This window comes from Spodoptera frugiperda, chromosome 2 (genome assembly GCF_023101765.2).
Source record: "Spodoptera frugiperda isolate SF20-4 chromosome 2, AGI-APGP_CSIRO_Sfru_2.0, whole genome shotgun sequence".
In the NCBI taxonomy this organism is placed as follows: Eukaryota; Metazoa; Arthropoda; class Insecta; order Lepidoptera; family Noctuidae; genus Spodoptera; species Spodoptera frugiperda.
The window spans coordinates 1580703-1597644 of NC_064213.1; the positions used below are offsets into that span (position 1 = coordinate 1580703).

The 16942-nt window shown below is 36.1% G+C and overlaps 2 protein-coding genes across 2 annotated transcripts; one reads left to right on the forward strand and one right to left on the reverse strand.

Moving 5' to 3' along the window:
• Window positions 1-4087: 4087 nt before the first annotated feature.
• LOC126912380 (trimethylguanosine synthase-like) lies at window positions 4088-5580 on the reverse strand. The gene is made up of 2 exons (XM_050704219.1): window positions 5180-5580; window positions 4088-5072 (listed from the first exon to the last, which is right to left on the reverse strand). Exons 1-2 carry the CDS (start codon window positions 5370-5372, stop codon window positions 4888-4890), a joined length of 378 nt encoding a protein of 125 aa, XP_050560176.1. The 5' UTR covers window positions 5373-5580; the 3' UTR covers window positions 4088-4887.
• Window positions 5581-11323: 5743 nt separating this feature from the next.
• On the forward strand, window positions 11324-12513 carry LOC118269046 (uncharacterized). Its single transcript, XM_035583923.2, has 2 exons — window positions 11324-11900; window positions 12031-12513. Exons 1-2 carry the CDS (start codon window positions 11841-11843, stop codon window positions 12409-12411), a joined length of 441 nt encoding a protein of 146 aa, XP_035439816.2. The 5' UTR covers window positions 11324-11840; the 3' UTR covers window positions 12412-12513.
• Window positions 12514-16942: the final 4429 nt, after the last annotated feature.

The window sequence follows — 16942 nt, forward strand, 5'->3', positions numbered from 1 at the left end:
TTGCTTGATGTTTACACTCCAGAGCTCAACACAAGAATGTGTCTCTATTGCACCTCGTTTTGCTTTTATACGTTACCCCCACCACACAAATGCGCGTGTTATTATTTTTTGTTGGTGGGAGCATTTTGTTTACCATTATATATATATTATGTTATTACCTAGAAAATGTTTCACAAATTGTTTGTTTAAATTTTAAATACTTTAACTGTCATTTTGGTGCATTTCATAATTAAATTGATATGTCAAAATTTTCGCTTCGTTAAACTAGGAGAAAATTTACCACGCATTGAAACAGATCCTTTATTTTATAAACAACAATTAATTATTTTTTACCTTCAATTTTTCTTTTCTTGTTGAACTATAAGATATTAAGCTTACGGTTAGTTTTGGAAACCTACATGTGGTGTTTTACGGCAAATGCGTTAGCACCGATTAGACAAGTGGTTGACTGAAACCACTAAAAAACTACAACTTTCTTTAAAAATCGATTTTTATTTCCATAATTAGTGATATACTGTTTGTAAAATTTTTATTTGTAGCCCAACCTGCGATTTAAAAAACTGAGACACCTAACTGGCTTAGTAAAAAATCACACGCGCATTTATTTTAAGTCTACACTACCGCTATCGTCCGGCGATGGCGCCTATATTTGCTTAGATATCATTCATACTAGTTCAGGCTATTCTGCCTCTCGAACTTTTTTTCTGCATACTGCATCTTTCTTTCATTTATCCTCTTTTTGTCATTTGTCGTTGGAGTACCCACGTCCCGAGCTGCTCCTACTGTTACTATTATGTAGAATATTTGTAGATTTTTAAAATTTTAGCGGATACAAATGATTCTGTTACACTTCGTTATTGGTTTTTAAATGTTACTTACAAGGTACCAGGAAAATTATTACAACTTACCAAGATTCCTTGCACTAATTAATATATATTTTAACAATTTAACATATGAATTGGATTAATAATGCAATCGGTTCTAACGGAGTTAGAAACCGGTTCTAACGAAGGAGTCTTTAAGGCTTTCTCTTTCATAGTTACATGTGGTTCTCCTGAGACAAAATCGATTGCTAATGACAGAACACCTTCACTATCTATACCTGACAGAACTCTTCTGTTATGATCGTCAACTTCTCGGTTGCTAGCGTACAAATTGACAGCGCCCCGAGCATCATCTGGTAACGCAGAATGACTGAAACAACGACTTCTAAACAGTTCTATGTCGTCACTTGTCATAGTTCCACTAGCTAAATTATTTAAAGCCGTAGCAAAGGCAACATCGTCCATCTGTCGCATTACTTGGTTTAACTCCGTAAGTTGAAATAGATCCCAAATAGGTGTCCCCGAAATTTCGTCGAGAGGATTTCGTGAATTGGGTTGGAATTGTCAATTATCACCAACTGGTGGTAATTGTCTTAAGTCACCTACAACTATAACTGATATTCCAGCAAATAAAACAGCTATATCTACTCTCAGCCCAAGGCCTTGTCAACTTGGGACCTCACTACGAAACGACGTTTTTGATACATATAAATGTTTCAGTGCCGATTACAATGCCGGCTAATTTTACATTACGATCTGGAAGATAAATGAATTATAATAATATGCAAATGAAAAAAAAACTTTTACTTCCTATTTCTTTAATTAAAAAACATATTATATATTTGAAATATTAAAATATTCAAAATAATGTCAATAAAATAAAAATATAATGGCGGTGGTGGAGCATCGGTCCGTAATTGGCGGCGCCGGAGCATCGACTTGCGGTGGTGGAGCATCGACTTGCGGCGCCGGGCCAGAATATGGCGGCGGTGGGTCATACCGGGAGGGTCCGCCTCCGTACTCCGTGAGTGCAGCTTGCTGTCTCACCAGGACTCGTTGCACAATGTTGCTGCTGATGATGGACTCAGAATGTCCGCATCCCTGTAAAGAGAAAATAACATATTTATGAGAACATGGTCAAAATTATTAGTAATAATAAAAATATTATGTTACAACTACTACAAGTTGTTAAAAATGTAGAATAAAAACAAATTAATTATTTCCATATAAAATAAAATAAGATAAACAAATGTAACCATTAAAATATCCAAGTATGAATGCAGAAGCACACTCTCTGTCTTATGAATATTATACAACCAACAAATTAAATACAGAATAAATTCAATTAAATAAATATACTTACACCATCACAGCGACGGCACCCTTGTTGTCGTGGCTCAGCGCCATTCCGCAGAGAAGAATTCGTTGAAGATTCCATTGTATATTGCGATTTTTTTTAGTAATGTACTTGGTATCGCTCGTCTATGGTCTTCACCCTTCGGAGTTCTACACAAGAATGCGACAAATGGTGCACCGTTGGCTTTATATACGGTGCCCCCTACTGCTAACCTAAATAAAACCACGCTGTAGCTGATAAGGATGGGAGTAAAACACCACGTTTACTCAAGATCATTTCTAAGAATTATAACAATTTTAAATCTTTTCCAAGTAAATGTTCTCTTAGTGTATTGTACCTCCCATTTTATTTTTATATTGATAAAAATATTGATTATAGAATAATTATAAATGCTGTATTTAGATTTTTTAAATTTCAATCACAAAATTAGATTCACAAATATTATACGTGATATAGAAATTATGCATCTAAAATCGGTGAGGGAGGAATCATTCGTTTTTTTTAATAAATTAAGTAGTTTTCACTCGATTCACTTGTCGATTAAAAAAAAATTCAATCGATTCACTTGTCGTTGTAGTGATTCGTAGCAAGTCGTAATCATCTCGTAGCAAGTCGTAGCGATTTGTTCCGAATCGTAGGCTTCGTAGAACGCTTAGTTCTAAGGACGACATAACATGTGGTGTTTGGCTACAAATGCGTTTGTGCCATTGGGTATAGTGGTCAGTTTAAAACCATTATTTTTCAACTCTTTATAATAGAGTTGTAATTTATCCGTTAAATATTTGTTACTAGCCGAACGTGTGATTTAAAAATACTCGCTTCGATTGTTCTATATTCCTAGAATTAAGGATTAATTTGCTTAAAATAACACTTTCATTGTTAAAGTAATGATAAAGATAAGACATTAACTCGATACAATAAAGACAAAGAAAGTGACAAAATCACAATCGATCATTTCTCTTTGACAGGTATGAATTTACTTTGAAACGTTTTAAATAAAACAATATTCCTGGAATTTAGGAATATTATGCCTAAAATAACACGTTCATTGTTAAAGTAATGATTAAGATAAAGAATTAACTCGACACAATAAAGAAATATCGGGTGAAAAAATCACACGCCCATTTCTTCTTATCAAGAAGACTTTATTTATTGTATGTGTATTATTGTAGCTCTTACTATGTTACACAAAGATTTAAAAAACAAAGAAAGTAGTTTTATTGAATTCTTTAATTTGCCCTTTGTAAAGCAGTGGGACAAAATAATTAACAAGATTTCTCACGCTGCTAAGGATGGAAGTTAAACACCACGTTTAGTCAAAGTTAATGGGTGATTTCAAATAAATAATTATCAGTTTAGTTCAAAAAAAGAATTTATTGATTGTATATCATTGAGTGAATATGGGGGTGGGGTACTGCCTCCGCCAAGACGAACGCAAAGCAAACTTGTCGTATCTTTCTTTACTGGAACCATTTTACTGCATTTTCAGATCCATATTTGAGAATTTATTTACGGCTACGTTTTTATCCACCGGTGTTCAACTAGTGGAGCAAACTTCAAATTTTCTTTAAAGAGCTCCCCAATTCAGTCTCGAATTCATGTATAAATAAAGAACAAGATGAAGAAGTTGACCAGAACGGAGCGGCACCGGCTCTCGAACTTTATGAAGAGGCGTCACTATCATATTGTAATTATGGACCCACAGGAGAATACCATATGACATAACACTGTGGAATTATAAATTGCTTTCGAACTTTAGGGTAACTTCACCGTAATTGACGCGTGCTATTTACCCCGGCAGCAGCGACGCGTGATTTGTAATCAGTTGTGAGGACTATCGGTAAACCATCGAGACTACATAACTCCGAAAACAATAAAGGTTTTTATGGAAATTGAAAAACCAAAATAATTTAGTAAATCGTTCCATTTATTTATAAATTAATATAAAAATATATCACAGATTTAGAATAATTCATTCGTTGAGTATTTACAACAATACATTAGTCACTCTTCCCGCGGGTGTCGCGAGACTCGACTAAGGGCAGCGCTCTCTGATGAACCAGATCTTGAGATAGATCTCTAACCCGCCTGCCAAGCGAGGACATTAAGGAAAACTCCTCTTGTGTGGAGGAGGCCCAAAGTCCAGGCGTGAACTGTTAAGGACATACTACTTCTAAAACCAGATTTCAGAAATAGTATGCCGTTATGCCCACGAGGCCTCTCCCTATGTAATTTTTTTCGATCTCCACCCCTGCTTACGCGCCAAAGACACAATCTGTAAAATAAACAAACACATTATAAAATGATACGCCCCAACAAAAGAATAAACCATCGTAACAAACTTTTACAAACATTGAAGCAATAGGAGAATGAATCAGAACACAATATATTATGAGCAGAATGTGGGGCGATGTCTTACTTGGTCGTGCCTGGTATTCCTAGGGAGGAATAATTCCACATTGGGTGATATCGTACGCGCCACTTGCATCAGCTCTGACGCCGGTCTCGGCCTCAGCATCGACTCAACGTCGTACTCCTTCGCCTGTGGACAACACACATGTTAATGAAATGAAAATTAATTCAATAAATACACTTCAAACGATATCATTTATCTAAGTATCATCTCCTGCGATGTTTCGTAAATAAGTACTCGTAGCAACAATAATAATGGCAATGGACACATGATGCCACAATAAAACTTTAAAGTCAACTTACCTTGGAATATGACAGGCCTCCCCATGGCGGGCTGAGGAAGACCATGTCCGCTTTGAGACGAGGTGCCAACTCGAAGAAGTCGCCGGTAATGAATTCAATCTTCTCGTGTACGCCGTATATCGTAGCGTTGTGTTTCGTCATCGCAATTTTGTTGGCGTCTATGTCAATCGCGACAACTGTTGAACATAATCAGACATTAGTTAACAACACAAACACAAGAAATAACACTTAAAGAGCATTCAACTAATGGAGACAGTAGGTATCGAAGAAAGGTGTCACTTACCTCTGTTGCAGGTCCGGGCGAACTGTATGGTGTTCCCGCCTGCACCGCAGAACGCGTCCAAGACTACGTCATACTGGTATTTCTCGGCTATGTGCCGCGCCACTACCTCTGGTGTGACGCTGAACCAGCTCTCGCGGTCCAACTTGATGCCCTCGTCGAACCTGTTGCCAAGCAAACATAACGTTGGTTTCATTTAAATACCTTTTTTAAACACTTCTTACACTGGAGGACAAATAATACAGAAATAAACAACCACCTGTGGAAGAGAGAGTGCCTCTTATGCCAGTATTTGTGGAGGGCGGGGTCCTTCTCAATCTCGGAAGGCATACTGGTCTTAATTCTCCAGTTCTCTCCAGGACTATATTTTCTATTCCAATTCATGTTCTCTGCTTCGCATTGTGCATGCCATGTAGTTTGTATGGTCCAACTACGTGTTCAGAATCTAACGCTGGTTGACTTTTACATGAAATCCCTTGTTTATGCAGAGGGAATACCCTATGCATAATCAATAATCTTCTTCAAAACATATTGAACATAGTGACTAAATAAGACGCATATTCATTCTAAGAGTGACCGTCATAGAGATAATGAAGCGTGTTCGGGCATGTAAGTATTCGTCATAGGGGAGGTCACTTTGAACAAAATTTTTGTCTTTTTGAGGTGACTTAGTCCCTCACGGAGTGTGAAGGTGTCGGGTTATTTGACCGCCGCCCGATGCTCGGCGTTAATCTAGACTACAGAAGGTAAAAATGTACAAATTCTTATTATTAGCAAAATCATTACTTTGAAACCAAATCCGATAATCCTGTGCTATAAGTAGGTAAAGATTCGGGTACGGTGCCTACAGATTCCAGATACGCCTTTGCCCTTGCATAATTATTAAGAAAAGTATTTAAGAAATACTATACTCACGGTGGGAGCACGATCACATTCCCCAAGCTTTGCACCCAGCCGCCACTCAATATACCAGCAAAGTATTGACATCTGGATGACAAAATACATTTATGTGCCTTGAACCGTTTTCCTGACACTACACACTAAGTAAGTCTTGACCGAAGACGCGAAGTACAGTTTTCTTTTAAATTTGATGTCTGACTGTCTGTAGTACTGTTCCCAAGCAAAAGTCGCTATTGACGCATCTGGGCAACAACCATCACTTTATTCCTGTCTTCCTCCGTCCACTCGCAATATCATCCTCCAGCTGCCGCTGGAGGTGATGCTCTAATTCTATTTGTGACTCGTTGTTAGTCGATATCGGTTCTGCCGGCCCCGGCTTATTGTTCGTGTGAGTGTCCGGCATCAAGCATCTCTTACGGCCTTTCAGCTGATGTATTTTTTTTATCACTCACTTGCTTGGACAGTCAAAGATTACCAGGTTACCGATGAACCTTTTGGCTCGCTTTTCAAACGAACCAAATAAAATTAAAACCAAACACACACATCTTGGCACCTGTCAAGAGATTTATCAGCTGAGACTTGATCAGACATATAGAAACAGGGTTTTAGTTAATAACTTTAACATTCACGTTTGTGTATTTGGTTTTAATTTTATTTGGTTCGTTTGAAAAGCGAGCCAAAAGGTTCATCGGTAACCCTTCCCCTTCGGTAATCTTTGACTGTCCAAGCAAGTGAGTGATAAAAAAAATATCAGCTGAAAGGCCGTAAGAGATGCTTGATTGGACACTCACACGAACAATAAGCCGGGGCCGGCAGAACCGATATCGACTAACAACGAGTCACAAATAGAATTAGAGCATCACCTCCAGCGGCAGCTGGAGGATGATAATGCGAGTGGACGGAGGAAGACAGGAATAAAGTGATGGTTGTTGCCCAGATGCGTCAATAGCGACTTTTGCTTGGGAACAGTACTACAGACAGTCAGACATCAAATTTAATAAAAAACTGTACTTCGCGTCTTGGTCAAGACTTAGAATGTTTCTCGAGGAAATCTCTCCCGATGTAATCGTGGAAGTGTCAGGAAAACGGTTCAAGGCACATAAATGTATTTTGTCATCCAGATGTCAATACTTTGCTGGTATATTGAGTGACGGCTGGGTGCAAAGCTTGGGGAATGTGATCGTGCTCCCACCGTGAGTATAGTATTTCTTAAATACCTTTCTTAATAATTGTGCAAGGGCAAAGGCGTGTCTGTTCGTGAATTCCAGGACTGTCTGAGCGCCGCGATTGTGGAACAGCAACAGCAATGGAATCTTCTTGCTTTTGTGAAAGTTCGAAACCTTCAAGTCGATATGAATTTGTAAGTTTTATTTACGTATTTATGATTTTTTTTTTTTGTTACTGTAATTTAAAAGTTTCCTATGAATTTTCTGAAACTACGTTACTAATTACGACTAGGCAGGCTAACTACGTTATTAATTACGACTAGGCAGTTTTTGAGCATATTTGGCAACAACAATTGGGTTAGCCATTTCATGAAATTGTCTCCAGTCGTCTGTTTGTGTTAATCACGAGGTTTAATTTTCGCTTTGAACATTAGGAATATGTATGTTTAAGGATACCGTATATATATAGGGTTTAGGAATAGTAAAAAATACATTGTTAAGTATTTGTTAACAATTTATTTACTAAAATATAATATCATTACATACAAACTAAACTATAAAATTAACTTTTGTTTCAAGTCACCCGACTCATCATATTGAGTACGCCCGCGGTGGTTCATAGTAGGGCGGCGGTGCAGGATCGTACTGCGACGCCACGCAGTCATGGTCCAGCAGAGTTTGTTTATGGTACTCCTCCATTGGTACACAACAACAAGGCAGTGGTGTCGCTCCGTACGGATCAATTACCGCGTCGTACTGGTCAACTCCATAGTAATATGGTAGTGGGGTCTCTTCAAACGCCGCTCCGTACTCACTACCTCCGCACCAATATAGCAATGCCTCCTCGTGATATAGATCGAGCATTGCCTCGTTCTGGCCAACTACTTCTTCTTCTGGTGTGTCATTGACACACAAGTCGGCGACTGAATTTTCCTGTTCTTTAAAGAACATTTGGTGTTTGCACCACCAATCATACACCTGTAACCAAAAAATATACAATTATGTGAGAATATGTTCAAAATCACATTAAAAATAAATCATTAATAGCGACAAAATATTCTGTTGCTGAAAATTCATAGAAAACTTTTAAATTACAGTAACAACAAAAAAATCTTAAATAAATAAGTAAATACTTACAAACTCATAACGGCTTGAGTTATATGAATTTTCACAATTGCACGTAGATTCCATTTCGTTAATATAAGTCAGCAATTTAAAGAGAAAAGATGGAATAGTATAATCGACGGTACGACGTTTACTCTCCAGAGCTCAACACAAGAATGAGTCTCTATTGCACCTTGTTTTGCTTTTATACGTTACCCCCACCACACAAATGCGCGTGTTATTATTTTTCGTTGCTAGGAACATTTTGTTCACCATTATTATTTATTACGTTATTACATCTAGAAACTGTTTTACAAATTGATTGTTGCAATTTTAATTACTTTAACTGTCATTTTGATACATTACCTAATATGAAAGTGATATGTCAAAATTTTCGGTCCGTTAAACTAGGAGAAAATTTATCACGCATTGAAAAAGATCCTTTATTTTGGAAACAACATCTAAATATTTATTGTTAAACTAAGATATTAATACATACTAATAAGATATTAACCTAATTAAAAAACAAATTATAAAGAAAAGGAAAAGAAAATTCTAACTTATAAATTGAATTATTATAAAACAGTATCTATACGGTACCAATTCTTTCAATTTGGTTAATTTTAGTCCTCAAATATTATTTATTTACTTGTAAATATTAAGTGAAAATGTAGTCATGTGTTTTTTAGCGTGTGATTTTATTATTTCTGTACAATATTTTATTATAATGACGTGTTATTTTCTTTACAAGAATAAAATGTACGTGTTGATATTTATTTGTTATGCTTATATTTAGCATAGAGATACATAAACAGTAGTAGTATCACCTCGATTCTATATGAAAATACATTTCCAAGGTTATTATAAAATTGAAATATTAGAAAAGCTAAAAAATATCGTGAGTCGCATTTAATTACGTTTACAATTTCCTATACTTTATAACATCAGGTTGCTTCCTAACGGCTCATTAGGAAGTAATTACAAGAGTCTTATGGTCAACAGCCTTGTCGCTGACATGTTTTCTTGTCAAGAAATTTTAACATTTTTAACATAAAACGTGCAAAATTAGCCCTTCCGAGTTTATGTCACAAAAAGCTTATATAAACGAGGATCTCCGGCATATCAGTACCGTCTGTGATGGTCAACTGTACGTGAAAATCTAAGACCATGTTAGAAAGTCATGAAGACGAGTTACCCTCACGATCCCATATGTTGTATTGGGGGATGGCTTAAAGGTTTTCTTAGAGCGTAGTAGAAAAAACTAATGAGCCTATTTATACTATATACTTCCAAAATGAGTAAACGATGTCCTTTTTGTCTTGGTTTTAATATATGGTTACGTCAAAATCAAAGTCAAATTCAAATCATTTATTTTTATTTAATTTATTCTAAAAACGTCACTTTTGAAACGTCAAGAAGAACGAGCAAGAAACTCCATGTCAAATGTCATGTCAGGATGCTAATCGAAAAAGTGAGTAAAAAGAACATACATGCATTGACTGACATTGATATTCGAAAAATTTAATTAAAATTATACTAATTCTGATGGTACTTGAACCAAATTATCTGACTGTAAACAAGTATGAATTAAAAAGCTGATAGAAATTTCAATAATTGTAAATGAATAGCAAATTCTACAGCAGTAAAATAACACAAATAAATAACACACTCCCTAAGACCCAACTTAATACCGACAGAGACATTTTCGAAACTAAATCAATGAACTTTTTTTACAAAACCTTTTTAAATTCCAAATGTCCAACTTCCATAACTTATACCAAACTTGAAAGGCTATCAAGCGAAAAATTTCCTCGAACCCTTTTCAACAGAATCGGCTATTAAAACACAAACTTTATGCATATGGGACCCTGATCTTTTGGACATAGATACGATATATGACTCCAAAATGTGAGTACAAATTCAGATTGGCATTTACTAAGTCTAGTGTATTGGTTTTAGTAACAATTTTAAAAATCTGTGGATTTTCTCTTCCCCCACCGATGTAGCAGGAAATGTCACTAAACCATTTTTTCTTTCTATCACCAAAATTATATTCAACATCCAGTTCCTACAACGCTTGAAGAAATACAAATTTAGTATCGTGGGTTTTGGATTTAGTAACCCCTACTTGATTTTAGTAAAAGTAAACAACATGTTTAAATTATTATTTTATTCCTATTATTAAGTTAAAAATTAGAGAAGTCCAGTTTTAGAGGGTAAATATAGTATCATAAATAAAATATTCACCAGTATTTGTAACTTCTTATTATCAAAGATATTGAAAATAAGGTAGGCTCAATTCTTCAAGTAGGTATCTACATATTTGAATAAAGTAATCAATATCATTATATGTATAGGCTTTTGTTCGAAAGCCTTCGGATGCGATAAATTTGTCGCATGTCTCCTTTAACGTTATTTAGAGTAAACGCCTTAGTATTTGTCGGGTAATCGCGATCTTGTGGATGGATTTGATCCTTTAGTAATATTTTGTATGCTCGTGGTATTATTTGCAATACAAACGTCATGTGGTAATTTGTGCTAACAATGCTATCCGTCAACCCTATGAATAGAAACAAACTTTTTATTGATTTAAAGTTTTTTTGCACGTGTTCTAGCACGTGTTGTTTAGATGTGGTGGTGGCCCACAGATTTAAACGCCATTAAGTAAGCGAGGTGGTTAACCTTCTCCTTGTGAGAAGAGGCCTTAGGTCAGCAATGGCCAGCTCATAGGCTGTTGATGTGTGACGTTTTGTTTGATAAGAATACTTTATAGTTATTATCTTTATAGAATATCATGAACACCCGTAAGATAACCCCTAAAGCGCAGGCCACAACACCAGCAAGCAGACGGGTGGGCTAGGCGGGCGAACATCGTTTCACCTCTTTACATACTTCGGTTCACACCGCGAGCTACCGACTAACTTAACGAGCTAAGCTAAGAAAATATCCGACGATTACAACTACCCACTTTAGTATAAATACGTGGTGGAACACTCCATGTAGAATTTCTTACTACTAACGCCATCTATTAATCGTATCCAACAACATCAATTTTTCAAAAATAATTGCACTGTATTTAATGCTAAGGCTTTGAGCATTTCATATTATGGTTACAGAATGGCACCAAATGTAGCAAATGCCATGGACTTTACCATACAAAATCGGCGTTTGGTATTGCACCAAAGTGGCGTTGTTTCGAGTGTAAGAAGCAGAAAGCAAAACAGGTTCTACAGAACTACACTATAGCAAAACAGAACCAATGGTAAATAAAATAATCCCATGGTAACGAAAAATAATAACACGCGCATTTGTAGTGGGGGCAACGTATAAAAGCCAAGCGAGGTGCAATAGTTGATGCATTCTTGTGTTGAGCTCTGAAGTGTAGACATCAACTAAAATATTTACAAAACCTTAAGTTATCCTGCTTTGACGTCGTTCATCGATTATTAAATTTCATCTTTTTTATTTAAATCATTGATTGTGAGATTATTAAAATGGATTCTTTGTGCTTGTGTGAAAGTTCCCACAAACCTTCAGCCAGTCGCTACGACTTTGTAAGTATTATTTACTCATATATACCATTTTTCTAATTTATATTTTTAATATTTTGTTTCAGTAAGTATACTTTATCACCCTCATTTTATTATTATCACAGAATAATTATAATTATTTTTTTATCGACAGGTATACGAATGGTGGAACAAACACCAAATTTTCTTTAATGAGCTCCCCAATTCAATCGTGTTGGATGAAGAAGTTGACCAGAACGAAGTGGCGCCGGCGCTCGAACTATATGAAGAGGCGTCACTATCATATAGTAATTATGGATGGAACGAGTATGGAGCGACGCTGGCGCAATTTGGAGAGGAACCACTCCCGTACTGTTATGGAGGTTGCGAGTACGGAGCGGCGTTCGCGGAGTGTGAGGTGACACCACTGCCTTTTTGCTATGGACCAATGATGGAGTACTACGACCCAACTCCATCGGAACATGCATGCGTAATGTCCCATTACGATCCTGGACCGCTGCCCTATTACGAACCTCCGCGCGCTAATTCTATATAAGGAATTTGTATTGTAATATAAGTTACTTAGTTTGTAAATATAATTGTAATCATTGTGCTACATTTTTTTTATATTTTAGTTAATAAACAGTTTATAATTAAACAGATATTTTTAAATTCTCAAACCCTATACTTCCATACTTTTAATCATATAATATGTAATCTGGTCTCATTGGCCAAGTAGATGATACGTCTGAAACCTCTTGGCATATGTGATCACAGGTACAGGACCGGTATCGGTAACAAAAAGCTGTTGTATCCCAACGCTATAAATACATATAAAATAATGGATTACGAGAAATTTTCCCCCGTCGCGAGCGAAAATCTCCTACGACTACCGGCGCAAACTGGTGTTTATTAACAATCGTGTGTACGAGTTATACTTGCAGTTATCGCGGACGTTGGATGTTGGGTTGTGAAATGTGTTGGATGCGTTGACACGTCTTGTTTGGCCGTGGTGATTAATGTGACTTTTTCCCAGCTACATATGTACTTTCTAATAATATTTAGACACTACTGATTATTTAGATACTACTACACTACACTACGGTGAAGAAAAAATTGTGAGAGAAATCAAACCTTGAAGTTTGAAAACGCCAACCCGCATTGAGCAAGCGTGGTGATTAATGCTCAAACCTTCTTCGTGTGAGAAAAGACTTTTGGTCAGCAGTGGCCAACAAACATGTTGCCGACCTTTTTGTGGAGTAGTGATTGGCCAACAATGTTATATACTCGTACGTTTAAATAAAATTGTTTTTGGTATCGAATCCTAATCTCTAAATGGGAATACCAAAATGTTCTCACAGTCACGACAGCTTCAAAAGCTTTAGAAGAAAAAATATTGCTAAGCAATTCGACCTCAAATTGATAAAAGAAGAACTAAAAAATACACTTTATTGATGACAATTTTATTGTATATAAATAAATCTTTAACATGTTTACGTGCACCTCTTCGGCGTCTCGTGGATACTTATAATTCCCATTTCATGGACATTGACATATTTGCTCTTTCTAATATGCAATTTAAAAGGCAAGTTGTTAAGTCACTAACTGAAACTGTGTAATCTACGTATTAACAACAATCGTACAAATCTTACATCCATGTCCTACATCTGACCGAATTTTAATTTCAATTTTTAATAGTTAATCCGCGAACAATGGTGTGGATCATATGTTTGTTAAGTGTTATTTATTACTTTTACTGTACTAATGTAACATATGATTGTTAATTGTTCCTAAATAAATAAATAAATGTTTAACTGAACAGTTGACGCGGTGGCTAGACGACTAGATGTAGCGATTTCGGTTCCCGCACGGGCCAATTCTTTGTGGGATCCACAAATTGTTGCTTCGGGTTTGTGTGTCATGTGCATGTGAATTTATATGTTTGTATAAGCACCTACGACACAGGAGAAAATCATAGTGTGGACCAACGTATTAAAAAAATATAAGTATTTAAAGCCACGGGGTCAACATTGACCGATGTTAACGGAGGATTTCCTATCAACTGCTTCCACCAAATTTTATTAGGTAGTAGTCAAACTACCGCACTCAGAGACATTTAATGATTACTTAAACTATTCCTTAGTAACAAGTTTGTATGGAAAACAATCGCTAAGGACTGGGTTATGTAACCATTAAATAACTCTGAGTGTGGCGGAAAGACTTAAAAAAAGATATTTAAGTTGATCCTCCATTAAGGTCATTTTTCATCGTTACAAATGATACATTTTACTTGACACACTTTGCAAATAATTCGTGAATTTTATTCAAAAAGTGTTTTAAATAGCTCACATTATAGATTAGGGTTTGGGAAACCGATTAGCTTTTCCTACTCGATTGAACTTCGCTGTCGTTAGTGATGCGTTGTCAGATTATACGGGTGATTGAACTAATGTCGATTTGAAGGGCGCCGTTCTAAGGGAAGATCGTTTTAATTGATTCCTTTCTCAACGTTTATGTGATAGGAAAGAAATATTAGAATAGTCACCGAGATTTTGTGACTTATTGTTTTCTAGACATCAGAATATCTAGTCTAGGTAAGACTGATAATCGCAGCTGCGGACTACCTAGCGGGTTTACCGGGGCTCCGGGTCGAAAAGCAGGAGAAGGAACGGGGTGGTTTTTAGTCAGTAAGAGTCTGACACTCCCTCTCACCTTGCCCAAGGCGGGAGAAGTCATTGGATGATTTTCCCCCTCAAAAAAAAAGGTAAGACTGATAAATAAAATTAGAGAGAATATTTGTAAAAAAAAACTGCTTATTTGTTTTGGCTAATTTCTAAAATAAGTTGACCGATTTGTCAGGACTTTTATTGGCAGGTAGCTAATGTATTAACTTTGTGACTAATTAAAGTAGGCTTAGTTGGAGTAACTTAGCCTACTTTGATTAGTCACAAAGTCCGTAATCCACGCGGGCATCATCTAGATTAAGATAAAAATGTAAAAAGTATGAATTTAATATAACTCTAACAAGTGAGAACTTGTCTTGAAGAATTTTATGATCGAATAACCATGCATTGAATATCAAAGATTGAGTAGTCAGCTGAATGTCTCTTTTATCACGAAGAAACAAATGTTGCTAAAGCGCTTACAAAATGAAAAATGCTGAACGCTAGAAACATTTTACAAATGATCTTCTAACACCTTAAATTATGTACTTTAAAATAAATACGCTGAAATAATTCTAACCTTATCTCAAGGGAACAGGGTCTTAAAAGTATTTCGCGAATCGACTGCGACTGTACAATTTTATAGAGAGAACGAGAAATTATTTCATGTATTTCAAACGTCGGCTTAGCGAGCGTCAGTGGCTCCATCTAGCGATACTTCGATTTCTATTTCACTATCGAAGTTGAATGGGAACAACTTTTAGTTCTCTCTGTGAAAAAAACTCGCGAGTTTTATCAACCGTGTTGGGATCCGTAGGATTTTTTGTTAAGCTGCAACTCTTTCAGCTCGGCCCGATATCTATAGTATGATGTTTTTGTTGTTCGGATTTCATGCAGCTGGCCGCGGTTGTGATATTTAAAATTCATTCGCTTTTTTTTCATTGCTCTTATATTTTTATGTACGCATTTTTGTTGTACAATATTTTGATTCGGCGGTTGGAATGTTTGCTATGTGAAAATAAAATAAATACTGTTTTTACGTGTTAACTTTTTTAAATTCTGTGTTAAAATTCATGTTTTTGGCATTTATTTTACGAGAAAATTATATTCATAATGTTTGTTGAAAACCTATTGATCCATAAAGTTTCATAAAAATCCTCATATAAGTAGTTCGTAACTCCTCTAAAACCCAGCAGGGCTGATGCCGACCCAGAGGTGCAGACTACCTAACGGGTATCTGGGGCTCCGGCTCGAAAAGCAGGAGTAGGAACGGGGTGGTTTTTAGTCAGTAAGAGTCTGACACTCTCTCTCGCGGCAGATGATTAACCAACCAACCCTGAAAAAATAAACATCTTTAAGAGCCAAGAGATGTCTCAACGGAACCCTATAAACAAAATCCACTGCCATTCCGCCAAAACCATTTCAAAATTGGAATTGGCGCACCTCCTAAGCGGATTTTTATGCTGGCCAACTTTTCATTGCGTATCGCTTGAACTTTATTGCGACACATTAAGGTGTAGATTTGTCTATTTCATTAGTAGTGTGAAGGTTGTTTTTTTCGAGGCCCGTGCATAGAGAACACAGATTTGAAATAAGGAACTCAAGGCTTATCCTATTGGTTGGTAGAAATACTAGTCTGACCTCCATAGCACACCTGTGTTTAATACAGGAGAGCGTGTATTCAAGTTGCCGTGTATACGTTCAGCGTATTTTCTCTTATTTCGAGAAGGAAATTCCATTTTGACTTCTACTATTTTAGATGGGAATTCGGAAATGTGTGGTGATTTAGTAGTATGCCTTTGAAATAAGGATTTAAGGAAGATTTAAGTTGTGACTTAGATATTGTATCTGATATATTCTATTGGTATTATATTTACTGAGAATAGTTAAATATACATTTTAAGTTATTGTAAGCAGATTGATATACATTATAAATATCACTCATATGATTTAAATTAAATTGCAGGTAGTACTCGTCCACCGAAGCATAATATCACAAAATGTTTCAACGAAAACGGAAAATTTATCACACAAAATAAATAATGAAATTAATCATTAGTATTAAATTCTGTGTGAACAACTCCATATTCCTTGACCACACAAGAACTGTAATGTTGTAGGTTGACGCTGCTGTTAAAATGTCGTATTTGAAAAGAAATATCAAATTAGCTCAAAGAAAATAATGCCCGTTTCAGTTTACCTACTAGGCCTATTTTGTTAATTTTTTGTATATCATCAGCCAAGATGAAAACAAGTATGTAGTTTGAATTAAGTCATAAGAGGTTTCTCCATACGGTATATCCTTTTTATAACAGAAAATCTCGTCCATAATTTTCCAACCACAAAAGACACTTATGAAATAGCAAGAACCTAAAATCCCTTACTCATCAGTCACTCTCCTAAGCAGTGAGTCGACGTGACGTC

Bases quoted from the DNA above. Each gene is read 5' to 3' on its own strand.
- LOC118269046 (XM_035583923.2), top strand. From the start codon at position 11,841: ATGGATTCTTTGTGCTTGTGTGAAAGTTCCCACAAACCTTCAGCCAGT. The intron at 11,901-12,030 runs GTAAGTATTATT...TTTTATCGACAG, and splicing joins CAGCCAGTCGCTACGACTTT to GTATACGAATGGTGGAACAA.
- LOC126912380 (XM_050704219.1), bottom strand. From the start codon at position 5,372: ATGAAACCAACGTTATGTTTGCTTGGCAACAGGTTCGACGAGGGCATC. The intron at 5,073-5,179 runs GTAAGTGACACC...TATGTTCAACAG, and splicing joins CGCCCGGACCTGCAACAGAG to TTGTCGCGATTGACATAGAC.